Source organism: Pipistrellus kuhlii, unplaced genomic scaffold (genome assembly GCF_014108245.1).
Source record: "Pipistrellus kuhlii isolate mPipKuh1 unplaced genomic scaffold, mPipKuh1.p scaffold_m20_p_16, whole genome shotgun sequence".
NCBI classification, from domain to species: domain Eukaryota; kingdom Metazoa; phylum Chordata; class Mammalia; order Chiroptera; family Vespertilionidae; genus Pipistrellus; species Pipistrellus kuhlii.
This window is the reverse complement of record NW_023425471.1, coordinates 2,486,959-2,514,809: the sequence shown is the minus strand read 5'-3', so window position 1 is coordinate 2,514,809 and position 27,851 is coordinate 2,486,959. Positions and strand designations below refer to the sequence as shown.

Sequence of the window (27,851 nt, the reverse complement as noted above, 5' to 3'; positions counted from 1 at the left end):
CAATGTTCCCCGGAGGCCCCGCCTCCTCCACCTCCCTCGGCAACCGGCTCCGGGCCGGCTCGTCTGGCTCCGCCTCCTCGGAGCCAAGGCCGCCTCCAGTCCAGAACTCCCACGATGCAACGCGCGGGCGGGAGGTTTGGAGCCTCCGGAAGTGGGTGCCGGTTGGAACTTCGGGAACTCGGGGACTGTAGGCTGCGGGCCTGGGGCGCAGAGGTAGGGCCCGCGAGTGATTCCTTACCTGGCCTTCCTGGAGGGGGCGGGAGGCCGGGATTCTTCCTTGTGGTTTTTGCGGGAGACAGGGAGAATGCGAGTGTCCCCGGGCCTTTGTCCATCATCCCTTAGCTGTGCATCATCCTAGGGAATGCTAACTAGATTTTAAGTGCTTGCTACATTTGGGGACATTTCACTTGCAAGTTTCTCCACCCCTGCAACATCTTTCTTGCTTGGCACTTGAATAGATCGTTGCAATCTTTGAAACGTAAAGTTAAGAGATGTAAATTGTATCGTTTGTTAAGATGATTGTTCTCAAAGCAAGAGGGGACAATTCTGCCTCCCAGGGACAATTGGAAATGTCTAGGAGGCATATATATGTATATGTGTGAGTATATATATATATATATTGATTTCAGAGAGGAAGGGAGAGGGAGAGAGAAAATCATTGATCAGCTATCTTCTGCATGCCCCACACTGGGGATCCAGCCAGCAACCCAAGGCATGTGCCCTGACAGACTCTAACCATGACCTGCTTCCTAGGCAGATGCTCAACCACCTCTGCTGGACTGGAGGCATTTGTTTTTGTAACAACTGGGAGGGGACCTGCTCCTGGCATCTGATGAGTGGGAGCTGAGGGTACTGCTAAATTTGCAATGCACAGGACAACCCCCGCAAGGTATCCAGTAAGTGCCAAAGCTGGGAAAGATTGACTCATAAGTTACTAGGACAAATTTTATGGTTGTTGGTTAAAAATTTGGAAGGAAAATTTCGCATTCAATGATACTACCTTATTTATTTATTTATTTATTTATTTATTTATTTATTTATTTATTTAAAGGTACTGAAAACTGTAAACCTTGTAAGAACAGTCCCTAGTTTCCACCATCCATAGTCAGCCGTGATTGACACTTTAGCATCTTTCACCCAGACATTTTGTTCACATTTTTTTAAGAAAAAAAAAATGAATACATTGCTTAAAAGTTGTTTGGGTATTTCTTAATACAATTTTAGATACAAGCACACCTCATTTTTTCTTCCTTTATTTTTAAAAATATATATATTTTTGTTGATTTCAGAAAGGAAGGGAGAGAGAGAGAGAGATAGAAACATAGAAACATCAATGATGAGAGAGAATCATTGATCGGGAAAGGAGAGATAGAAAGAAAAATCAATGATGAGAGAGAATCATTGATCAGCTGCCTCCTGCACGCACCTTACTGGAGATCGAGCCCACAACCTGGACATGTGTCATTGACCAGAATCGAACCCGGGACCCTTCAGTCTCTAGGCCAATGCTCTAATCGCTGAGCAACACCAGCTATGGCAGGCACACCTTGTTTTATTGCACTTTGCTATATTGTGCTTTGCTATATTGTTGCGTTTTTACAAATTGAAAGCAATACCCTCCATCAGCAAAAAGATTATGACTTGCTCTATTGCCATACTGCCTTTATTACCATGATCTGGATCTGAACCCACAGTATCTTTGGCATATGCCTGTATAGCTAAGGTCTTCTAACTCCATTTCCCTATCCTGAAATCTATCCTCTTCTCTAGAATAAAATCATTCAGAATGTGGCATGAAACTTCACAACTTTGTGTGTTGTTATTGTTTTTTAAATATTTTGGGGCCAGGCTGCCTGGATTTGAATCCTGACTCTTTCACTTCCTTTTTGTAGGCCTTTGAGAAGATCCTGAAACTTCCTGCCTCAGTTTTCCCATCCATAGAATGGAATAATAGTGCCTGTGACATAAGGATGTTGTCAGGAATACATGAGTGACTCCAAAGTCCAACAGTACCTGGTACAGAAAAAGCATTCAGAATCTAGCTATTGTAAGGTAAGCAGAAAATATATAATGCTGTTTTATGTATTTTGACTTAAATAATGTACTGCCATATATATATTTTTGCAACATTTTTTCTCATTTTTGAAGTCTAGCTATGGAGATATACATAGATCTAAATTATTTCTTTTAACTATGTTATGATATTCCATCTGTATTTATACATTTCATTATTGGTGGTCATTGAAGGTTTTACTATTTTTTTTATATTACACATAACATAGTGAACATTCTAGGGCAATACCTTTGTGAATTATGTAGGATTACTTCTCTTGGGTCATATTTAGAAATGAAATTACTGGATGTATGCATTTCCATTTATTGTCATATTGCCTTCCAAAGTTGCCTTTCCCTTTAATTACCGTAAGTACTCATAATTATCTCCTAATTAATGGCTCTGCCTTCAGTCTGACCTCACCCATCTTCAACAGTCACCCATATCTTTATAATTCCGAAATACAATACTGTGATTTCTATTTTTGAAAAGTCTTTTGGTTGTAGCCAAGTTAATTTGCTTAGGTAATAATGTCTGTATGTTGAAAAAAGGACATCAATCAGTATTATGTTTAATATGATTAGTTTAAATTTTTATTTAGCTTTCTTAATGCTATCTTTTCCCCACAAAGATAATTTATATTGGTCGCAATTTCTATGGCTTCTTAGAGATATTTTTAGATTTTACCTGCAGATCATATTACCAGACTGGTGGTAACTAAAGGAGTTCTGAGAGACACAGTGTCCAAATGAATTTAGTAGCTTTGAAAGGCAACATTGTGTGTTTGTTTGGGAGACTGGTGGAAAAAAACAGATGAGGATAATTTATTGCCGACCTATTATACTTATGCTGTTATGTATTGTTTTTCTAGTATACCACACATTTTATGTATAGAACTAGAGGCCTGGTGTATGGATTTGTGTACCGGTGGGGTCCCTCAGCCTGGCCTGCAGGGACTGGGCTGAAACCGGCTCTCAGACTTCCCCTGAAGGGTCCCAGATTGCAAGAGGGTGGATCTCGGGTGACACACCCTGGAATCCGGCTCCCTCCTGCTGCCAAGTGCCTGCAGCTCAGCAGCTCCTGCTTGGAGTGTCTGTCCCCTGGTGGTCAGTGCGCGTCATAGCTGTTGGCTGGTCGGTTGGTTGGCCAGTCACTTAGGCTTTTATATATATAGATATATACGGTAAAACCTCAATATAATGGACTAATTAGAACATCAGGTGGCATGTGTTTAAACTGCTGCAGAAAGTCATACCATGTGACAACCAAAACAATTACTCCTCTAGATGCAGTGTGATCACTTGCTAATCATTCCCCAAGCATTGTTTACTAGAGGTGACTCTTGGATTTAAATATGTAAACTATAGTTGTAGATATTTAATATTTACTTGTCTGAAATTATTAGTGTTTTTTCCAACATGTTTGCTAAAATTTGTTAAAATAAGTGAATTAATAACAAAAAAAAAATAACCTGTTCATTTAATTATAAGCAAATCTTGGTGAAAAGCATTTTAAGCCCTGACTGGTGTAGCTCATTTGGTTGAAACAACATCCTGTATACAAAGGTTGTAAGTTACCGTATTTTTCGGACCATAAGACGCACTGGACCATAAGACGCACCAGTTTTTAGAGAAGGGAAATGAAGAAAAAAAGATTCTGAAACAAATAGTGTCCTAAAATATTTTATGTGCATTAAAACCCAACATCACAGTCATAAACACATATAATCAACCCTGTAAAGTAAACAGCAGCATTTAGAACCATTTTAGAGCCGGGCAAGCACACAGAGACCACACAGAGCCGGGCAAGTAAAAAAACTTTTTTTTAAAAGTATATGTGTAGGCTATATTTGGACCATAAGACGCAGGGACTTTTCCCCCCCACTTCTGGGGGGAAAAAAGTGCGTCTTATGGTCCGAAAAATACGGTAATTCTTGGTCAAGGAACATACGTAGGCAGCCCAATTGATGTATCTCTCTTACATGTATATTTCTCTTTCTCCTCTCTCTCTCTCTCTCTCTCTCTCTCTCTCTCTCTCTCTCTCTCTCTCTCTCTCTCTCTCTCTTCTTTCCTCTCTAAAATTTTTTAAAAAAAGGACAAAAAGCATTTTAAAATTAACAGGGTGTTATTTTTCACATATGACATACAGACCAGAAATTTTGTTTGTTAAATTCAAAGTCTATTAAGTCGACAATTTGCTGTACTCTGAACTTTGGTGTAAAGTAATATGGGACAAGAAAAACTCATACTAATTGCATACTATTTTGCACTGTAAATAATCTGTTTATTTACCGTTTCCAAATATCCCCCCTCCCCATAGTTGAAGTACAAGGTAAAAATTAACTAGTTTGAGTTACCTCTTTTTTTTCTTCAGCCATTGTTTTAAATAATGAACAGGCTGAATTATGATAATCAGAGTTTGATTAATCAGGGCTTATTTATATTGGTTTAGGAATCTCCAAATTGAACTTGAGTTTCATGTGTTCCCAGATTATTTCTATCTAAAAAATAAAAATAAAATTGCCACTTATTCCATAGGTTTAAAGGTTTATTTTGTGAACATATGCTAAGAACTTTTACTCTTAAAACAAATATCTCATTAGTATAAAATAGAAAATATACACATATTTGTGCATTTAACAGGCCTTGAGATTACCGAAAGTTTGAGGGAAAAGTTGTCTTCAAAAATTCATGACATATTAGTAGCTTCTCATTTTTAACTCTAAGGTGGCCCATTTAAATAACATTGAAAATATGCGTGTTTGCAATAGTATTTAACATTAAAAAATAATGACCTTTTATATAACAGTCATTTGTGTTTTTAAATCTGTTTGAGTTTAAGCCCATGAGAGTAAATTTAATTATAAGCAAATTGCTTATAGCTCGTGCTGAAAGAATGTAGGATTAGGATTATGGCAAGGCATTGACTATCATGCCGAATTTTATAACAGTGATTTGTAACATTTATCTCGATGTCATTTATATGTTTAATATGTTTAGCATCTATATTTCCAGGTAGTAATTGAAGGAACATGGACCTATTGAAAAGGGCATGGGTGTGCATACGAGGTTTTTAAATTAGGAGGCAGTTACCAGATAAAGTTTATGTTTCAGAACAATAACTGAGACAGCATCAATAAATTGATCTATTGGCGGGGGGGAGACTAGACTTAAGAAGACCAATTAGGAGCTTTAACCTCAGCCTAGGTGAGGAGATGAAACCCTGAACTCTCTTAATGGCATTTGGAATAGATAGTTTGAAGATAGAGGTTTCTAAGGTAAGCAACTTGGTGATTTATTGCATTAAAAGAATAGAACATAATGCTAGCTGGTTTGGCACAGTGGATAGAGCGTCGGTCTGTGGACTAAAGGGTCCCAGGATTGATTCAGGTCATGGGCATATGCAGGGGTTGCAGGCTCGATCCCCAGTAGGGGGTGTGCAGGAGGCATCCGATCAATGATTCTCTCTCATCATTGATGCTTCTATCTCTCCCTCTCCCTCTCCCTCTCTGAAACCAATAATATATATATATATATATATATATATATATATATATATATATATATATATATATAAAAGAATAGAATATAAGGGACCTGGTTTTCCTAAGTCATAACTTTGTCAGGGTGTGATAATACATACTCTAAATTTTAGTGAAGGGGAAGAGTCTCTTAACCTTTTAACTGTCAGATTCTCCTTCCTCCTGTCACACTTGGATTTTAGTGAATCAGAGCACTGTGTTGGCTAAATATTACCTGTGGCATTTAATATGAAAATAACAAAATATTTTCTATACAGATTACTATTCATACATTTTGGTATAATGTAACTAAATGTTTATTTCCTTTAAAGTAAAAAGCAGTTTCACATGTAAAAGCCACACTTTTGATTTACCTACGAGAAGCTGAAACTACTTTGTTTGTCCTGTATCTTTGACAGTAATTGCCTAACAACATACCAATAAGCCAGTGACATCTGCTAGTTTGTATTATGCTACATTACCTTCAGTTATTTCCCATCATAGATTTCATGAAGTTCTGAAAAATCATATCAATTTAATTAAAGAAAACTAAAGCCATAGTGGAATGTATTTGTGTGTTGCTGCATAACTGCCAGATTTATCAGCTTGAAGCCACCGACATTTATGATCTCAAAGTCTCTGAGAATCAGGAATTTAGGAGCACCTTAGCCGGATGATTCTGGCACCAGATCTCTTGAATGGGCGGAACTAACGAAAAGTTTGAATGGAGCTGGAGGATCTGACCCCAAGAAGGCTCACTCACATGACTATTGTCAAAAGTCCTCAGCCCTTCGCTGAATTTTGGCAGGAAGCCATAGTTCCTTGCCCTGCGCCTGTCTCCATGGGGTTTCTGGAGTGTGTTAATGCTATGACAGGTGGCTTTTCCCAGTGCAAGCGATCCAAGGAAGACTTTGTCAAGGAAGCCAAAGTGCTCTCTGACCCAATCTGGAAAGTCACACACTGTCACTTCTGCCCCATTCTGTCTGCTAGAAGTGAGTCATAATGACCAGCCCTCACTCAAGGAGAGGATTAAGTGTCACTTTTTGATGACAGGAGTTTTAAAGAATTTGTGAACATGTTTTAAAACCACCAGTGATGTATTTGGAAATTAAACAATAGGGTTTTCAAGTAGAGGCTGACTAATCTAATGTGCATTTAGGTAAGACTTACTCCAAATCAGTCATTTCTCTAAAATTCAGGCTACATTAACCTTGTAGATTATGGTTCAGTGATTCTTTCTTATTGGATTCTTGGCAGATATCCTAATATATAAAAAGCCAGGGCCATTACGAACTGTTTTTTAAGGCTATACCGAAAAAAATAATTGGAATATGTTTTTTGATGGGTGATGTTAAAATAGCATAAAGTGCTTAAAAATGTTACCTTAATAACATTTATAGTACTCTAACAAAGGTAATAGTTCTAACAAAGGTACTAGTTCTCTAACAAAAATGCGTATTCTCTTCAACTCTTCCTACTTGATGGCAGTTTTTCTCATTTCATTTTTAGGTTTAAAAGCATCGAATGGAATCGGTTTGCATTCCAAAACTGGACCAACACAAAGGCTGGATATCGTGGCATGAGAAGCCAACAAGCAATGTCATCTGATGAACAAGAGAGAGTCTTGTGTTATAATGGTGAAGTCCTTGTTTTTAAATTGTCTGAAGGAAGTTTTGCAGATAAAGGGCCTGCAGAAGCACCCATGTTACACGTCAGAAGAATGGTGTTTGACGGAGAAACAAGTGCATTTGTTCAGAAGTCCACTGGCTCCTACAGCATAAAGGAAGAAAACTCTTATTTAAAAATCATGTGTTGCGACTGTGTGTCCGATTTCCGAACTGGAATGAACCTCCCTTATATCATGATACAATGCAATGAAAAAAAGAATGTTTCCAAATATCTTCTACTGTTTCTTCACAGTACCAATAAATTTGAAAAACGTTTGAGTTTTAGCCTAGCCCATGAGTTGAAGGATGGCATAAGGGTCTTTAACGGGCCTTTGATTATTTGGAAACATGATAAAACATTCTTCTATATCTCTCCCCAAACTGGCAAAGTTAGTACTGTGTCCCTTAACTTTTCCTCTATAGAGTGGGCAGGGGAGATTGAAAATCTAGGTATGGTTTTATTAGGACAAAAGGAATGTAGTTTATCTGCGGAGGAGAGCACCTCTCAGCCTTCAACATCTGATTATGCATTTTGGAACACCAGATTTTGTGTATACTTTCTTGAAAGTGAAGAACTAATAAGTGATACATACATTATCCCTCCTGCTTATAGCAGTGTGATCACTTGTGTGCATGTCTGTGCAACTGAGTTTGTCAACAACAAGCTAAGAATGTCTTTGCTTGCCCTTACTCAGAGAAATCAGTTGATTTCATTCCAGAATGGGACTCCGAAAAGTGTGTGTCAGCTTCCGTTTGAAGATCCTTGTGCAGTTCAACTTCTGGAGGATTCAGACGGAGAGCGCCTTCTCATTGTGTCCTTTAGGTCCAGTGCTTGCGGTATTTGGGAAGAGAACTTCCAGGTACAGTACTTATTCTCCTAATTATGCACTCTGTGTAGTCTTAGATCTAGTAAGCACTTCTACACTTAATAACATTCATCCTGGAGTCTTATTATCCAAATCAATCTTCAGTGCTGCACTTAAAAGAAGATCATATATACTCTTTTTTTTTTTTAGAGTTATCGGAATACTACCTGATAAAGGTTTTGCCTTGCCATTTTGGATCATAAAACCTTTGCGTTATTTGGAAATGTATAAATATATAACTTTAATTATTACATATTTATTTCTCTTTTAGTTTTTTGATAGAGTCTTTTGGGTTTTTTATGTACAATATCATATCATCTGCAAATAAGGACAATTTTAATTCTTCTTTTCCAATTTGGATGCCTTTTATTTCTTTTTCTTGTCTAATTGCAATGGCTAGTACTTCCAGTACTATGTCAAACAGGAGTGGTGAGAGTGGGCATCCCTGTCTTGTTCCTGTTATTTGTCTTTTAATGTGACTATCTTTAATTTTTATAATGTGATGATTAGATGTGTACTTTTACTTAGAATCTATAATAACAAAAGCATAATATGCTAATTAGGCCAGACGTCCTTCCGGACGACCTTCCAGATAAAGCCGGGGCAATGAGGGCCAAGGTGGCTGTCGCTGTGGTGGGGGTTGAACCCTTTGAATGAATTTCGTGCATTGGGCCTCTAGTAAAATTATAAGTGATTTGACTTCGTAAGCCTTCTTAGAAAACTCCAATAAGTTTAACTTTTTAAAATCTGGTATTTATCTATTTAAACTTAAAATCTAGAGGAATTTCTTTAAATGTGCTATTATCCCTTAAGAAACAATTAATTCTTCTCCAAAAACAAGAGGGATGTGCTATTTTTTCTAAAGTCTTGCTTAGAGAATTTTATGATGTTATATTTTGAAACTCATTGTTACTCTTAGCAAGCATTCACATTTTATCCACATTTACAGTAGTTGTATCTTTTAAAAAAATATATTTTATTGATTTTTTTACAGAGAGGAAGAGAAAGGAATAGAGAGTTAGAAACATCAATGAGAGAGAATCATGGATCAGCTGCCTCTTGCACACCCCCTCCTGGGGATGTGCCTGCAACCAAGGTACATGGCCTTGACCGGAAACGAACCTGGGACCTTTCAGTTCGCAGGCCGATGCTCTATCCATTGAGTCAAACTGGTTTCGATGGTAGTTGTATCTTTTAATGTATGGTTTGGAAATTGCTTTAAAATACTTGCTGGTATTGAGTGTTCAATAACAGGTAAGAAAGGGGAAAAATGAATAGGAATTTGGAGGTTTGTAACAGGGCATCAGCACCAATAATATTTCTCTGACTGTGATATTTGGTAACACTGCATCCTCCTGGCTTTAGATCTATATCAGCTCATTCAGGTGTGTGATGTGAGTGTTTACAGTTCAAGAAAAGTAATCATTACTTGTCAGAAATGTCTCTTCCAAAAGTGATTTTTTTAGTACATTATATATATAACTTTTTAAGTTAGAGATAGTGCCTTCCATTGTGTGCCCATTTAATTAGAAGCTCAATTACACTTTCTATCACTGCATTATCACCTTGGTATAGAATATTGATAAATATTTTAGAAAGTTTGGGGGACATTTTTTTATGTGAATCGTTACTTTCTGTATGTGGAGATGTCAGGTTGAAATTGTGTTTTATCAGACTCTGCCTTATAAATTACCTTATGGTAATAGGGATTGTATAACACATTCACTCTCTGTTACACATAAAGTACTTAAGTCCTCAAAAGGAAAATAATTTGAAAGCTATCCTGTTTAATTTGCAAGCAGTCTTGTAATAAAAGCACATTGTCCTTTTACTTGAAGGTTATTTGGAAGGTAGCATTTTCTCTTTATACTTCTTTTCCTTTCAAGAAATGGTGGCGGGAAATCAGCTGGTAAAGCCCATAATCCTTATTGGGGTCAGGGTCATGGAAAGAACACACTTAACCCCGGATTGAATCCCAACTGAGCCATTTACTAGTCTTACCTTCATGAAAGTATTTCATTTCTGTGAGCCCATTTTCTGAGTTTATGACATTGAAATCATCCTGCCTCTTGAGAGGGGAGCATTGAATTAAATGACATTGTGAAGTGTCTAGCACAGTGCTTGGCACATCGGAGAAGCTCAGTAAGTGGTGGCTATTATTATTAGGCTTGGACCTACCTAAGGTCCTTTTCTTGCCCGGGTAAGGAAAAACCAGTTCCCTTGTGCCTCATTAATTCACTGAGGATGGTCCCACCTTCCCTGAAGTGCGTCCCCTGCTTGGCCACTAGAGCACCGCACTAAGGCATCACCCAGAACAGGGGACTGACACTGCCTGTGAGTCTACAAGTAACTGGTGGCCTCCTTGCCTTCCTGTGTTCTAGGATTCTTTCTCCGCAGTGGGTCACCATCCTTTCCACAAGTTTCCCGAGGCCCTACCACTGCAGCTATTTATTTATTTTAGCTGAATCCCCAAGTAGGTCCATTTCCCTCCCCCCCATTTTTTAAAAATTTTTTTTATTAAATTATTATCTGTGTACATATTTTAACATTGCCCCCCCCACATACCCTCCCTCCCCAGGGTTTTGTGTCCATTAGTTGTACTTATATGCATGTATACAAGTCCTTCGGTTGATCTCTTATCTCCCCCAGATCTCCCTACTCTCCCTGGTGTAATTTTACAGTCTGCTTGTTGCTTTACTGTCTTTATATCTATCTTTTGGTTTGTCAGTTTATAATGTTTTTTAATGTCCATAAATGAGTGAGGCCATGTGGTATTTCTCTTTTATTGACTGGGAACCCTCGTGCACTGCTGATGGGAATGCAGACTGGTGCAACCATTGTGGAGAACAGTGTGGAGTTTCCTCAAAAAACTGAAAATGGAACTCCCATTTGACCCAGTAATCCCACTCCTAGGAATATATCCCAAGAAACTAAAAACACCAATCAGAAAGGATATATGCACCCCTATGTTCATAGCAGCACAATCCCCCCATTTTTTTATTAAGGTATTACATGTGTTACATATTTTCCCATTGTGCGCGCACCCCCCCACTCCCTTACATGCCCTCACCCCCCAGTGTCTTGCGTCCATTGGTTATGCTTCTATGCATGCATACAAGTCCTTCGGTAGATCTCTTATCTCCTCCACCTCTCCCTAACCTTCCCGCTGTAATTTGACAGTCTGTTTGATGCTTTACTGCCTCTGTATCTATCTTTTTGTTCATCAGTTTATAATGTTCCTTATTATCCACAAATGAGTGAGATCATATGGTATTTTTATTTCATTGACTGGGTTATTTCACTTAGAATAATGATCTCCAGTTCCATCCAGGTTGCAGCAAATGGTAAGAATGCCTTTTTTTATGGCAGTGTAATATTCCATTGTGTAGATGTACCATAGTTTTCTGATCCACCCATCTGCTGATGGGCACCTAGGCTGTTTCCAAATCCTAGCTATTGTAAATTGTGCTGCTATGAATATAGAGGTGCATATATCCTTTCTGATTGGTGTTTCTAGTTTCTCAGATTACTTTCAAAGTGGGAATAAATGCTAAGAATCTACAAATAAAGGGAGAGGAGAGTTGAGGGAAGTAATTGCATGAACAATTACACTTAGTTTAACAATTAAGACCAAAAAAAGTAAATATAGCAGGTTTTACAGTTGAACGGAACATACACTGTTAAGGGGAAAATATTTTCTAACATTGAGTTCTGAGAGGAATTTACTGTACATGCCCCTGACCGGAATCAACCTGGGACGTTCCAGTCTGCAGACCGACGCTCTATCCACTGAGCCAAACTGGTTTCAGCTATAAACCCACTTTCCCCCTACCTTGTAGAAATCAGCTTATGGTAGTGAGGGCCATCACTAAATTAAACATGTTAGAGAAAGAAACCTCACTAGAGTTATTCTTGAGAAACGTTAGAACTTCCAAAATAGTCTTGAGAAGTATGAGATTTTATAAATTATAATAAAATTTTAATACAGAAATCAGCCATGTTATAGTCCCTGGAGAAATGTTGATAAAAATATTGAATTTAAGTATCTTGATATTTATAAAGGTATAACTCCTTATGTTTCCTGTTTATATTAGTACCATTTTCATTACTTGTTTATAAGATTGAAGATAAGTGACAACTACATGCAACAAAAGGATTTAGTTACTTTCACCTCTGATTTTTTTTTCCTTCTCTGTTCCTTATCACTTTCAGGTTGCTGTTAAGTGGGAACAAATTAGCTCAGTACTCATCGATGACTTTATTGGAACTGGAACAGAACAAGTGCTGCTACTTTTCAAGGACTCCTTACATTCGGATTGCCTGAGTTCATTTAAAATAACAGATCTTGATAGCATAAAGTATTCAGTAAGTACTGTTTACTTTTTCTGCATTACTTGAAGAACCATTTTGGAAAATCTGAGTGCTTGAAAGCTTTTGACCCACTATTTAAGTATTTGTGATTTCATACTTTAAGTCAACTTCTGAACTTTAAAAATATATGGATTGAATCTCTTAGAAATGCAGTCATATGCCACTTAACAACGGGGATATGTTCTGAGAAATGTGTCCTTAGGCAATCTGTCATCGTGCAAACATCATAGAGTGCACTTACACAAATCTAGGTGGTATAGCCTGCTACATACCTCGGCTAGGTTACAAATCAACACAGAATGGTACTATATGAATACTGTAAGCAATTGTAACAATGGTATTTGTGTATCTAAACATATCAAAACATAGAAAAGGCATGGTAAAACTATGGTATAAAAGATAAAAAATGATACACCTCTGTAGGGCACTTACCATGAATGGAGCTTGCAGGGCTGGAAATTGCTCTGGATGAGGCAGTAAGTGGTGAGTAAATGTGAAGGCCTAGGACACATATAGACTTTAGAGACACTATATACTTAGGCTATACTAAGTTTATAAACAACATGCGATTAAACAACATGCGACTAAGTTTATAAACAACATGCGATTAAGTGAAGCATAAGATACAATGATGCAATCAAGAGATGTGGTAAACATGAGATGTATGAGGCTGCTGCTGGTGTAATAAGGCATACTATTTTACAACAAACGTTTGTATAAGTAGACAGAGAACAATAAAAATTCTAATATAGCCCAGCTGGGTGTAGCTCAGTGGTTGAGTGTCGATCCAGGAACCAAGAGGTCACCAATTCGATTCCTGGTCAGGGCATATGCCCAGGTTGTGGGCTTGATCCCCAGTGGGGTGCGTTCAGGAGGCAGCCAATCAATGATTGTCTCTCATCATTGATGTTTTTATCTCTCTCTCCCTCTCCCTTCCTCTCTGAAATCAATAAAAATATATTTTAAAAAAATTCCAATATAATAAATCTATAAACTAGTGATAGTTTATTATCATTATCAAGTGTTATGTACTGGATGTAATTGTATGTATTATACAGTGTACATGTGCCTATACATTTATATGACTGGCAGTGCATTTGGTTTATTTATACTGTATCACCAAAAACATGTGAATAATGCATTGTCCTGCAATGTTCTGATGGGTCCAATGTCACTAGGTGATAGGAAACTTTCATGTCCATTTTATAATCTTATAAGACCATAGTTGTATATGTGGTCTGTTGTTGACCGAAATGTTACATGATAAATGATTTATGAATTGACTGTCCTTTCAACAAATGCCTAGGGTTGTGTAACTGCACTCTATGATGTTTGCACAATAGAAATTGACTCTGCTTTTAACTATAGTATATCTGTTGGTCAGTCAGATGATAAAAACAATAAAAAAAATATAAATTAACTTATTATTGCTTCTGAAAATCCTTTTATATCCATAACATGATAATATTGGATTAACTAAAGGATAAAATGAAGTGAAACTGCTTTATTAAAAGAAGCAATAATTCATAATATTTTAAGATTTGAGACATAAGGGAAATGATACTCCTGAAGTTTCAGATCTATATAAAATGCCTCTGAGCCTCAGTTTTGTTCATCAATAAAATGAGGGTAATTCTCATTTTCTCTAGTTACGGGAATTTAGGATTTTATAAAAATCCAGTAAGCTGATATTTTTTGAAGCATTATACAACTATTACATGGGTGGTAATAGTAGTAATTATAATTTTTTTCTGGTTAATTATGGGGAAAATATATATTTTGTATTTTATATAATAGTGTCTAACATATAAAATTTTCCTTTGATTGGATAAACTTTAATTGTCTGTTAATATTATGAATTTTCAATATCAAATTTTGTTTCAGTATATTTATTTATTTATTAGATTCAAACATTGGATAGCAATGAAGATGACTTATTTGAGGAGAAAGAAGATAATAGATATTTGGTGATTCCAGCTCTGAAAAGAAGAGTGAAAGTTAGTATCTATGTTTGCTTTGCTTTTTTGGATCAGTGCTATTTTATTTTTATTTTTTAATTTTTTTTATTTATTAAATTATTATCTGTGTACATATTTTAACATTGCCCCCCCGCCCCACATACCCTCCCTCCCCAGAGTTTTGTGTCCATTAGTTTTATTTATATGCATGTATACAGGTCCTTCGGTTGATCTCTTATCTCCCCCAGATCTCCCTCCTCTCCCTGGTGTAATTTTACAGTCTGCTTGTTGCTTTACTGTCTTTATATCTATCTCTTGGTTTGTCAGTTTATAATGTTTTTTAATGTCCATAAATGAGTGAGGCCATGTGGTATTTCTCTTTTATTGACTGGCTTATTTCACTCAGCATAATGTTCTCTAGTTCTATCCAGGTTGCTGCAAATGATGAGAATTCCTTCTTTTTTATGGCAGCATAGTATTCCATTGTGTAGATGTACCATAGTTTTTGGATCCAATCATCTGCTGATGGGCACCTAGGCTGTTTCCAGATTCTAGCTATTGTAGATTGTGCTGCTATGAACATAGGGGTGCATATATCCTTTCTGATTGGTGTTTTTTTGTTTCTTGGGATATATTCCTAGGAGGGGGATTACTGGGTCAAATGGGAGTTCCATTTTCAGTTTTTTGAGGAAACTCCACACTGTTCTCCACAATGGTTGCACCAGTCTGCATTCCCACCAGCAGTGCACGAGGGTTCCTTTTTCTCCACAACCTCGCCAACACTTGTCGTTTGTTGATTTGTTGATGTTGGCCATTCTGACAGGTTGGATCAGTGCTATTTTAAATGAAAACAAACACGAAAGAAAGTTCTTTAAAATATAAACAACTCAGTGATTGGGAAACACAGTATTTAAAGGATCTTTACTTTTTCTGTACTTCTGTAAAAGCTATTATGACATTATTTATAAATGTAGTATCTAAAAATCATACCTTTTTGTAGTAAGATTATGTATATAATAAACTTCATAAGATAAAATATAAGAAACTCACTTTTTTTTGGCTTTTTAAAAAATCTTTATAGTTGATTAGAGATGTCCCTCTTTCCCCCCCCCCCACCCAATTACCCTCTTCTATCCAGTTCCTGCCCTTCCCCAGGCCTTTGCCCCTTATTTTCTGTGTCCATAGGTAACACATATATGCATGTAAGATTTTTGTCTATTCTCTTCCCGCCCTCACCCCTCCATTTCCATGCCTCTGATTCTATTTTATTCACCAGTTTATTCTGTTCATTAGATTTCCTATTTGTTTATTTTGATTTTTAGATTCAGTTGTTGATAGATATGTATTTGTTGCCATTTTGTTGTTCATATTTCTTATCTTTTTCTTCTTCCTCCTCTTCTTCTTTTAAAAAAAAAATATATATTTTATTGATTTTTTACAGAGAGGAAGGGAGAGGGATAGAGAGCTAGAAACGTTGATGAGAGTGAAACATCGACCAGCTGCCTCTTGCACACCCCCTACCGGGGATGTGCCTGCAACCAATGTACATGCCCTTGCCCGGAATCGAACCTGGGACCTTTCAGTCCGCAGACCAACGCTCTACCACTGAGCCAAACCGGCTTCGGCCTTCCTCCTCTTCTTAAAGAATACCCTTCAACATTTCATATAAAACTGGTTTGGTGGTAATGAACTCTTTAGCTTGTTCTTGTCTGTGAAGATCTTTATCTGACCTTCAATTTTAAATGATAACTTTGCTGGGTAGAGTAATCTTGGTTGTAGGTCCTTGCTATTCATTACTTTGAATATTTCTTTCCACTCCCTTCAGGCCTGCATAGTTTCTGTTGAGAAATCAGCTGACAGTCTTTCGGGCATTCCCTGTAGGTAATGTAACTTTTTTTCTTGCTGCTTTTAAGATTCTCTCTTTGTCTTTAGCCCTTGGCATTTTAATTATGATGTGTCTTGGTGTGGTCCTCTTTGGGTTCCTTTTGTTTGGAACTCTGTTCTTTCTGGACTTGTAAGTTTATTTCTTTCACCAGGTAGGGGAAGTTTTCTGTCGTTATTTTTTCAAATAGGTTTTCAATATCTTGCTCTCTCTCTTCTTCTGGCACCCCTATGATGCGAATGTTGATACACTTGAAGTTGTCTTAGTGGCTCTTTACACTGCCTTCATATTTTTGGATTCTTTTTTCTTTTTGCTCTTGTGATTGGGTATTTTTTGCTTCCTTATATTTCATATCATTGATTTGATTCTCAGAATCCTCCATACTACTATTGAATCCCTGTATATTAATTTTTATTTCAATTAGTGTAGCTTAATCTGCAACTGGTCCTTCTCCATTTTTTGGAGGTTTCTAGAAGATTCTTAAGTAACCTTATAGCCATGGTTTTTATATCCAGTAGTTTGCTTTCTTCCATTTCTTTCATTTGTGACATGTTTCTTGGTCTCTGCATTTTGGCTGCTTCCCTGTGTTTGTTTCTATGAATTGGATAGAACTGCTATGTCTCCTTGAGTTGGTAAGAGTGTCCTTGTGTAGTGGGTGTCCTATAGGGCCCAGTGGCTCAGTGTCCCCAGTCACCTGAGCTGGATGCTCTTGGTGTATCACTCTGTGGGCTGTGAGCACTGTCTCGCTGTAGTTGAGACTTGATTGCTGTGTCACTGGTAGGAATTGACCACTAGGCCAATAGGCTATGAGGACCAGCTGTGACTACCATGGGAAAGCTGCTGTGCAGGAGACACCCTTATGGAGCAGGACTTGGCTTCAGTGGGGCTTTGGTGCTCACTGAGTCTGTCCCGTATGAATGTGTAGAGTTCTAATCTGATATGGTCTCACACTGACCACTGAGTACACTGGCTCTTGGTTCTCCAGGGAGTTGCAAAGTCAGCCACTGCCTGGGGCCACCCAGCAGGAACTATAGCGAGAGCTGCAGATTCCTCCTCTTTGAATCAGGTTTGGAAGTGCCCAGATGAGGCCCAGCCATAAGACAAGGCCGGGCCTTGGCCCTCTATTGATAGGTTTGGGGCTCCCTGACCCAGCTGCAGCTTGCTTGAGAGACCCTAGCCTGAGCAAGGACAGGCCATTCATATGCAAAAGCCACTGCACACAGCTGGGGTTGGGTTCTGAATTGAATGAGGTGAAGTCTTAGGGACTCACCAGGGCAGAGCAAACAGAAATAGCTGCAAGTCAGCCCTGCCATTGACTGGGGAGGTCCCAGTAGAGTAGGGGTGTCAAACTCAATCAGAGAAGGGGCCAAAATCTAAAATCCAGCCTAAATCGTGGGCCGAATGGTTTACTGAACAGTCGTAAACTGTCATTGTGATGGAAACGCAGCGGAGTGCAGTGATGACAGCGCGGTGCGGGCCATATTGCAAGGCCTGGCGAGACGGATTTGGCCTGCGGGCCTTATGTTTGACACATGTGCAGTAGAGGAACAATGATCCCTGCAAGCACCTTCATCTGGGAGAAATCCACCCCTGAGTGCCTGCCCCAATGCCAGTCAGTCCAGTTCCTCATCGCATGTGTCTGTGTCCCCCAAATTCTTGCCCTGGTGCCGGAGCTCAGAGGAAGCACGACCTTTTAAGTTCAGTTCGTGGTCACTGAGCCCCAGTCTGCACTGGTTTTTACAGCCAATAGTTCTTACTGCCCGTAGAATATATGCAAATGTATATAGAGATGTGATTATAAGATGTTCCTTTGTAACTTGACCTTTTCCATTTGTAAAAATTTTCAAATATACAGACATGTTCAAAGAATAGTATAGTGATTATCCCACATTGATTCAACTATTGTTCCTGTTGAAAAAAATCATATTTGCCTCATCTATTTGTGCTTGTGTACCTATATGTGTACATTTTTGCAGAATCATTTGAAAGTTGCAAATATTATACTACTTCACTCTTACATATTTTAGCAAGAATCTCCTAAAATTAAGGATATTCTATGTAACCAAAACACCATTATTGCACTTAAAAAATTAATAAAAACCCTTAGTCATAATTACTGTTCAGATGTCTTTAACTGCCACAAAAATGTTTTTTTAAATCCTCACCTGAGGATATGCTTATTCATTTTCGAGAGAGGGAGGAGAGAGAGAGAGAGACAGAGAGAGAGAGAAAGAGAGACATCTACGTGACAGAGAACATAGATTGGTTGCCTTCCATAGGTGCCCTCACCAGGAGTTGAACTCTAAACCTGGGGATGTGGTCTGATGGGGAATTGAACCCGGAAACTTTCAGTATATGGGGTGACGCTCCAACCAACTGAGCCACATCAGCCAGGACAAAAATGTTTTTTATAGTTATTTTTTTCAGGATCCAAAGTTGACACTTCCATGTGATTATTATAACTCTCATTGATCTTTTTTATTTTGAATAATGCCCCTTCCCTTATTTTTTAAATGATTCCAATGAGCAGGCCAGGTGAGGTGCTCCTCCTTTTGAATTTGTCCATTTCCTTTTGATATTATTTACCCCTTTCCTCTATCTATCCCTGGCCAACTTTTCTGTAAAAGGCTAGACAGTAAATATTTATACCTTGCAGGCATTTAAAAATTATTTGGAACTATAGTAATTATTACAGTGAATTCACCAACTGCTTACTGAACACATGCTAGACATGAATGTGAACAATGGATAAATGAAATATCATAGGGGACGTAGAACCATAACGGAAAAGATTGATTACATTGAAAACTTTTGTACTCGGAACAAAGTAAAATAAATCAAAAGACAAATTGTGTAGTAAGAAATTGTAACAGAACAGAGGACTAATTTTCTTAATATAGATATATATTCTGAGGAAAACCAAGATGGTAATTAGGTAAATTCCAATACTCACCGCCTCCCACAACCACATCAAAATCACAACTAAAATACAGAACAACTATCATTCAGAACTGACTGAAAGTTGGCTGAATGGAAGTCTTACAACTAGAGTAAAGAAGAAAGCACACTGAGACTGGTAAGAGGGATGGAGGCACCCAACAGGCTGGTCCGGCATCAATGAGTGCCATGTTTTTAATTGGGAGGAAGATTGTACCTGTGGAGGCCAAGGTGAGGAACAAGAAGAAAGCACATCTCCCTAACTGGTTTGGCTCAGTGAATAGAGCTTCAGCCTGTAGACTCAAGGGTCCCAGGTTCAAGGGCATGTACCTTGGTTGCGGGCACATTCCCAGTGGGGGGGGTGCAGGAGGCAGCTAGCTGATCGATGTTTCTCTCTCATCAATGTTTCTAACTCTCTATCCCTCTCCTTCTTCTCTGTAAAAATCAATCAAATATATTTTAAAAAAAGAAGAAAGTACATTGATACTGGTAGGAGAGGCAAAAGTGTGGAAGGGAACTTGGGAGAGCAGGACCTTGGAGAAGCTTGTGCACATATACAGGAATGTTCACAGCAACATTGTAATACAACACATCTGGACATAGCCCAGATATCCATCAACAGCGGACTAGGGAAGTAAGCTAGTGAAGTCATATGATGGCATATTACAGAGCAATGAAAGACATGAACGACAGCTGCTTGTGACAAATGGATGACACTTAAACCTAATACATACAGAATGATTCCACTTATAAAAAGTTCAAAAGTAAAGGGTCAGGGTAATGCTGCCTCCAGTGGAGAAAGAGAGGACCCACGGACAGCTACTGGAGTGTTACGTTTTGACTTGGGTGTTTTCCATGCGTGTTAACTTCATTAGTCTGTAAACTATTCTTTGTGTGTGGTATGTACTCTTCTGCATGCATGAGAGAGATCAGGGTAAAAAAAACAAAAAGCAAGGTTCGCTATCATGCAATCTAGTATGCTCCTCTATTTGGTTTTGTGTGTTGGGAGAAGCAAAGCATTCCTTCAAATACACTACTTGGAAAAATTCTGGAAAGGTAAGCACTCTGTTGGCTGCACAAATGAGATTAAGGCTGTATGAAGGGAAGGTGTGATGTGCTTTTATGTTATTTAAATTTCTTACCATATGCTTATTTTCAATAGTTTTATAACAAAAGTTCATAATAAAATATTTGAGTCTAGTGATTTACCATTTAGTCCTGAAGCAGAGGGCATGTTGAGGGGTGTAGGGAAGAGAGAACAGGATCATTTCTGAGGGGGTCCTTATTTTCAGTCTGACCACATATTCCTCTCTTCATTCCCCCCCTCTTCAGCCGTCTCTGATTTGCTCCACCTCTGATGGGTACATCTTTCTTCCCATCAATTACAAATTACTCAGCAAATGAGTGATGGAGTGTGAATGAGATGGAGCCCACAGAATTAGGTCACCAGATAAAGTTTTTAAAGTATTAAAACTTTAAATGGTGAGGTAAAATATGATTCTTTCTTCATTCTCCAACTTCTATTCATTGATACAAAGAAAGAATGTACTTGCCTTGAAATTGAAATGTAATTTAGAAGAAAGGAATTAAAAAATAGGATGTATTGTGTTTTTCAATCTAGAAAAGCATTTGTATTAAAAACTGGGTTAATAGTTTAACAGTCTCAAATATCCATCTGAAATGAAAGTTTCTATCAGTTCAATGCCGCAACTCTTTAGATTTTCAGTAACAAAATATATTTCATGAATGTGTCATATTTTGTGCTGAAATCTTTATCTGCTACAATAAAAGGAATGGATTGTTCTATGCCTAATTCAGAGCTAATTTCCCCCCAGTAGTTAAGAGTCAATGCTAGTACTGAGTTTATTAGCACAAAAATAAATGTGTGACAGTTTGGAGGCTGTTAATGTGTTATCTTAAATTTTTTAAATAAAGGTTATATGCACAGAGGATTTCAAATAGTATCAAATTAAAAGTGACTATTTCTATTTATAATTATGTCTTTTGGTTTCTGAAACCGATATTATTTCAACAAGAAAAACAATTTCCTTGTGGGGGTAGGAGTGTTGGTAGACTTTAATTTTTATTCATATTGATCGGACTTGCTCATAGTCATATTGATTGATTACTAAACTCAGTAGTGAAACTAATGCTAATATATTGGCACTCTCTCAATTTGATATGTACAATTGCAGTTACCTGTTGTGTTTTCTTTTGTCATTAGAGACTTAAAATTTACAAGTAAAATAATTTTTGCTCTGAGAAAGATTCTCTGCTTTTCTATAGAAAAATGAATTAATAGGCAGATTTGGAGAGAGCACTTCCTGAATTAATGGGATGTCAGTTTTCATTTGAAACTGTGTCTCTGGCAATGATTTTTCTTTCTACTTTACAGGTTGGTTTGGCTTGTATTCAGGACGTACGGAAGCATCTTTTGCTTAAGGAAAAAATTATCTTAAAATCTTACAATGCTTTAATGAATTTGCTTCAAGGAAAAGAAGATACTACATCAATTGCAGATGAGGTAAAATTAATCATGTGACCATTTTATCATTTTATGAATTAAAACCTATTGAAGAGTTATTTATTTAACTTCATTTTTATTGTGGACACTATTACAGAAGAATTATTTAACATAGAAATTAGAATATAATAGAAATAAGCAATTGATCAAGAAGCAAAGTGGTAGGGATTATTAATGGTAGGCTTTTATGTCACTGAAAAAGATGTGCTTAAGAAGCCAGTATTTTACCAATTTGAAAATTATTCTACTCAGTAGGATATCAAAATCTCAGTTACCAGTAACTTTGGGGCAATAAGTCCTTTTGTTTTAAAAAATATTTAATTAAACTCTTTTATTTATATAGTTTAAATATAAATTACTCCTTATTGAATTATAATTTTCTTACTATTTAAGGAAAATTACTGCACATTATTTAACCTTGTATTAATGACACAATTTTATCATTAGTATAATTGTTCTTTTAGTCTTTTGCATGGTTCATTTTTATGGATATTTATTTCTCTAGTGTCACTAAATTGCTCTGATTTTTTAGCCCTTAAGTCTGCTTTTTGTCATTTTCCTTGTGGTTGACCATCCGAATCTCTTTAGTACCTTGTAATTATTTATGCATGTACAATAATGTAGAAAGTTAGCAAAAACTGCTTTGACTTCATAAAAATAGTATTTATGCACATCAGTTCTACTCAGAGAATAGTGCAACAAAGTTACAAATAAATCAAGAAAAGCTAGGCAGTGCTTTGCTCTGACCCTCTTCAAGGTTGACCATTCTTGTGATGGTCTGAATCTCAGTCCTAGAAATATGAGGGTTTGGGTCCAAAATAGATTCTGTGAGTATAAGAAACATAACAAAGACCCATGATGTTACATTTCTGTAATACTCTTCTAGTTTTCTGAGGAACCTCATAAAAGTCATTGTTAAAAGTATCCCTGTTTCCCTTGGCACATATAGGCATAACATAGATGAATGGTTAAGGTAGAGCGTGGGCTCTGGAACCACTCTGCTTTGGTTCAAATCCCAGCTGTGCCCCTTGCTAGGTGTGTAATCTGGGACAGGGTACTTAACTTCCCTGAACCTCATTTTTTTTTTAAATCTGGAAAATATAATAGATCATAATACTATGGACCAAGGTATTAAGTTATTGTGAAGGTTAAACAAATTAATACAGAAATGGTATTAGAACAGTGCCTAACCTATAGTAAGCATTCTGTGTTATTTATTATTACTACTACTCCTATTCCTCCTCCTCCTACTGTTTCTATTATTATTAAAAATCCATTTGTGTGGAAATGAGTATGGCTTGGACTTTACGAATGAAATTTTAGCAATAACCAATCAGCAGTCCAAAGACACAGTAGCTTAATCAGTTTCATTCGTACAAAAGTTAACATTCATAGGTTGAATGTAAGTCACTGGTAAGGTAAAGATTGGATTGTTTTCAGCATGCCTGGGGTACATATTGTCTGATTATTTTCAAGATGGACTCCAGGTTTAGTTCCCTTCTGTGTTGGATACCCTGTCTTGTTTCTAAGCAGGCCATGCTTCTTAATCTGAGTAAATAGTTAATTATATGTTTCATTTAATTGAATTATGTATAATGTATAATATACATAATTTATTTTAAAATAATTTACACTTTTTTTAGTTTTGGTACATTTGATAGTTGTTATTGTTGTTTTTGTAATTAGTTACTTAAACATGCTTTTCTTTAAGGAATGTCTTGTTACTCTTTATGGTGAAGATAACAATCCAGTTCGTACTTGTGATAAGAATTTACCAGGCGATTCTCAAGATTCAAAACAGCTAGTAGAGAAGACATGGTATCGTGTAATAGATGATAGTTTGGTTGTTGGAGTGAAAACCACATCTTCTTTGGATCTGTAAGTAAATTCTAACATGATACCGTTAGCACTGTCCAACAGAAATATAATGCAAACCACATAGGTAATTTTTAGTTTTCTAGTAGCATATTAAAAAATGTAAGTAGAAACAGGCAAAAGGAATTTTAATAATAATATATCCCCAAAATATCATTGCTGAGGGATAAATAATGTTCTATATCTACTTGTTTATGTTTTATATGTTTTTATGGATTTTTACAGAGAGAGAAAAGGAGAGGGATAGACAGATAGGAATATCAGTGAGAGAAGAACATCATTAATTTTCTCCCTCCTGGATCAAACCTGCAACCCAGGGATGCGGCCTTGATTGGGAATCGAACCAGCGACCTTTTGGTTCCTGGGTCGACACTCAACCACTGACCCACCCCCCAGGCAACAACATTCTGTATTTAAAAGCAGATTTTATTTAAGTTATTTAGGGGAGTATAAAATGCAATTTTTACTTTAGAACTATTTTCATTCTAAATTATTGCCAAAATAAAAATTTTAAAAAATGGTATTTTTTTTCTTGTTTAAAGGAAAGTGAGGAGTGGGAGGCTTATTTCAAGAATAAAATCCAGGCATTCACTTACCATTTCTTTCCATTAAAAAGTTCCTTTTCTAAAGTCCAGCATATTTACAATGTTTTTGCTTTCTTATTTTAAGAGAGTTATTCATTACAGGATTTATTGTAATATAAAAAATGTATTTGGCTCTTATGCCTGATTTTCTGATACATTTTACATTTGAAAGTATGTTTCCCAGGAAAGGAGAGGATGAAATGTGTTGTTGTTTGTATGGCATTGAATCACATGTTTGATTTTAAAGAATGAACTTTTAGACTAAACCAAACTCTGGATGTTTTGCAGGTCTCTGAACCAGGTGACTTTGTCGCTGTTAATGGATGAACCCCATAGCTCCAGCTTTCGGCTTATTAAGTGTCAAAATAGGGTGATCGTGAGTAGGGACTCTTTTTCAGCACCCTGCTCAGTGCCCTATGAAAAAGGATCTGAGACAAAAAGGATCAGATTGACTGTTGATAGTGAGGAAGAGGAAGAAGAGAGCTCTGTTTGTGGACAGTCATCTGAGAAAGAGTGTGTTCAGATAGTCACTGCCGTGACATCTCTTTCTCCACTCTTAGCATTCCGTCAGGTATGTTGCATTGCGCTGCTGCACATTAGGGAGAGAAAAAATGCTACCTCTTCTGAACATCGTTTTTTTCCATGTGGCAGACTTTTTTTAAGTCTAGAAGATTTGTCAAGTGGGAAATACCTCGTGACGTTTCCGAAGAAACCTATAGGTAATTTTTGTTGGTACTTTTGAATCCTATACCAAATTGAATCAGAACATTTTAAGAACTCTTTTTTGTTTGATAACAGATTTGAATGAAAAAGCTTGTGACATGTTTTTCTTGTAGAACAAATGGAAGATCTCTTGGCCCTTCTCGCAACATTGCAAAAAACTTGCTTCCAAATAAAATCAGCCAGATATGCCCTGACTTCAGTGAAGAGATGGCTTTTAGAACACCTGAAATGTGAAGTAATCAAGAAGTTTCCAGAAATTTGCTTTTGTAAAGGGTTAGAAAATCTGTATGGGACGCTCTTCCACTGGCAACAAAGGACACCATTTGAAGGGATTTTAATAATCTATTCCAGGTAATGCACATCTAATTGGAATTGGTCCACCAAAGTCAGTGTATGGTGAATGTGTGGTCCAACAGGAATCCCCATGATAGAATTCTGTGCCATTGTGGGACATGTCCGGGTCATTGCCTGCTTTGGTATGAATGGGCTGGTGGCCTCATAAAAACTATAGCTGTTTTAATTTTTTTTATTTTTGACTTTTTTTATTTTTGGTTGAATTGGGCCTAATAATTATTTTAAGATTTTTCCCTTACCTCTCCTCCTCCATGACACACACACACACACACACACATATATGTGTGTGTATATATATATATATATATACATATATATATATATTTGCATGTATGACATTGATAATATTATCAATATTATATATATATAATATTGATTTTACTACTCAGAAAAAAATTAATTAGGAAGCAACCGCATGAGTATTAAATGACCTGGTGTAGGATATGTATTTTATATTACTACAGTCTGAATTCTATCAATGATCACACATGCATTATTGGTTCTATTCATTGCTAGAATATTTATACATAAATATTAAGTGATTCATATGTTGTATACAACTGCTTTGTTCTTTTCTGAGTTTTATAATATTGTGTTTTTGTGTTGTTGTTTTTTTATTTCCAGGAATCAAACAGTTTTGCTTCAGTGCCTTCATAAACTCACCAGAATTCTCCCTATAGACTGTTCCTTCAAAAATCTAAAGTCAGAAAGTGAGGATTGCCCAAGTGCTCGTTTGGCATTCACTTTGGAGAAGGAATTGGCCATCCTTAGTTCTCTTCCTTCTGCCTTAGTTAAGGTTGAAAACAAGTTGGTGCGGAGCAGAGACGCAAGCAAAGAACAGAGTAGTGGTGCTCTGGCTGTTTTAGCAGACATAGAAGAAAACATCCAGCCCTACAGAGAAGAACTTCAGAGAGAAAAGCAAACGTTGGGGAAGGATCTAAAAGTGAGTGGCGCCCTTTATAGGGAAATGACTTGGCAATTAGCCGAGGCTCAGCTGAAATCAGACCTGGCTGCAGAGAAATTGAGTGGTCAATAATTCCAATCTCAATCTGGTTATATTTTAAAATAGTTTCCCTGCCAGAATAGTTTGGGTCCACTTGTTTTTATTTCACATGATATGCCTCCTTTGTAACAATGAACAATGAGGCTTTTTATAGAATCAGGTTTTGATGATGCACACAATATCAAGCCTTAGAGCAGCACTTTTTGAACTGGGGCCATTTTGCCTCCCTCCAACCTTCTCTCCCCTTCCCTCCCCTTCCCTGCCCAGGAGCATTCAGCTTGTTGGAGACTTTTTATTAATTGTCAAAAGGAGTGGACAGTGGGGAGTCTGATGCAGGGGTTCTATTCATATCTGGTGGGTAGGAGCTAGGGAGGCTGCTAAATATCCTAATCTGCACAGATGAACCCCCCTAGAATAAATGATTCTTGCCTGGCTGGTGTGGCTCAGTGGTTGAGCGTCGACCTATGAACCAGGAGGTCAGGGTTCGATTCCCGATCAGGGCACATGCCCAGATTACGGGCTCTGTCCCCAGTGTGGGGCGCGCAGGAGGCAGCCAATCAATGATTTTCTCTCATTGATGTTGCTTCCTCTCTGAAATCAATAAAAATATATTTTTAAAAAAAGAATTATCCGTCCCGTAATTCAGAGGTTGACAAATCCTGCCTTGGAATTACCCCTTGAGAGAAGGCAGAAGTGCTTTAATAGTACTTCGGTCTTAATCTTTTTTAAATACTTAAATAGTTCTTTTATTGTATTCTGCTTAGTAAAATCTAGCTTATAAAAATTAACTTCAGTCAAGGCTGTCAGGATTCACAAGTTGTGTAAAGACCAAGCTCTTATGGGAATTTAAATGGTGGACTGTCTGGGTGAGACCATTAAAATGAAAATGTTTATTCCCTTGTTCATTTACATTTTATTGGAAAGTTTCTCTAAATCGTTTACGTTTATAGGAACGTGAAAATTTTAGGCCATTTCCCTTAAAAGCATCTCTTTTTCCAAAGGTTAAGTAGACCTCACAGGCCACTGTTTTGTTTTTTTAATTAAAAGTGCCTTTAAGCCATGTGCAATTCTAACTCTTAGAAAAGCTAAAATATAATACTCTAACTAAAATAATTTAAAGAATATGGTATTTCTCACGGACTGAGAAATTTAAAAATAATTGAAAATTCACTTCAGTTAGGAAGTGATTTTTAAGGGATTCAGAGAGACATTTCAAAGGGATAAAAATTCAACTTACTCCTTTTTAAAAAAATGAATTCTGGAGTAATAAGAGAATGTCAGGAGAGGGGAAAAAGACTCAAAAGGATATGGGCCAAAAGGAATATTTCTGATCCTTTTTCACTCTGAAATCCTTAAGTGAGATGGAGGAAATAAAGATGATTATGGAAAGTGGCATTTCGTGCTTGGAGTCATAAAGTGCTAATTCTCCCCATGCCTTCACAATGCTTGTACCTAATGATACCATGAGGCAAATGGGTTTTAGAGAATGTAGGTTATTTTCTTGTCTCTGCCTTTATGATTGTCCATATAATGT

The 27,851-nt window shown here is 37.1% G+C and overlaps 1 protein-coding gene across 1 annotated transcript; it reads left to right on the top strand.

Moving 5' to 3' along the window:
• The first annotated feature begins 93 nt into the window (after window positions 1-93).
• Window positions 94-26,856, top strand: FANCB (FA complementation group B). Its single transcript, XM_036439802.2, has 10 exons — window positions 94-213; window positions 1,893-2,052; window positions 7,083-8,100; window positions 12,319-12,471; window positions 14,382-14,474; window positions 21,650-21,778; window positions 23,490-23,656; window positions 24,526-24,956; window positions 25,074-25,311; window positions 25,939-26,856. The coding sequence occupies exons 3-10, from the start codon at window positions 7,153-7,155 to the stop codon at window positions 26,348-26,350; spliced, it is 2,571 nt and encodes an 856-aa protein (XP_036295695.1). The 5' UTR covers window positions 94-213; window positions 1,893-2,052; window positions 7,083-7,152; the 3' UTR covers window positions 26,351-26,856.
• Window positions 26,857-27,851: the final 995 nt, after the last annotated feature.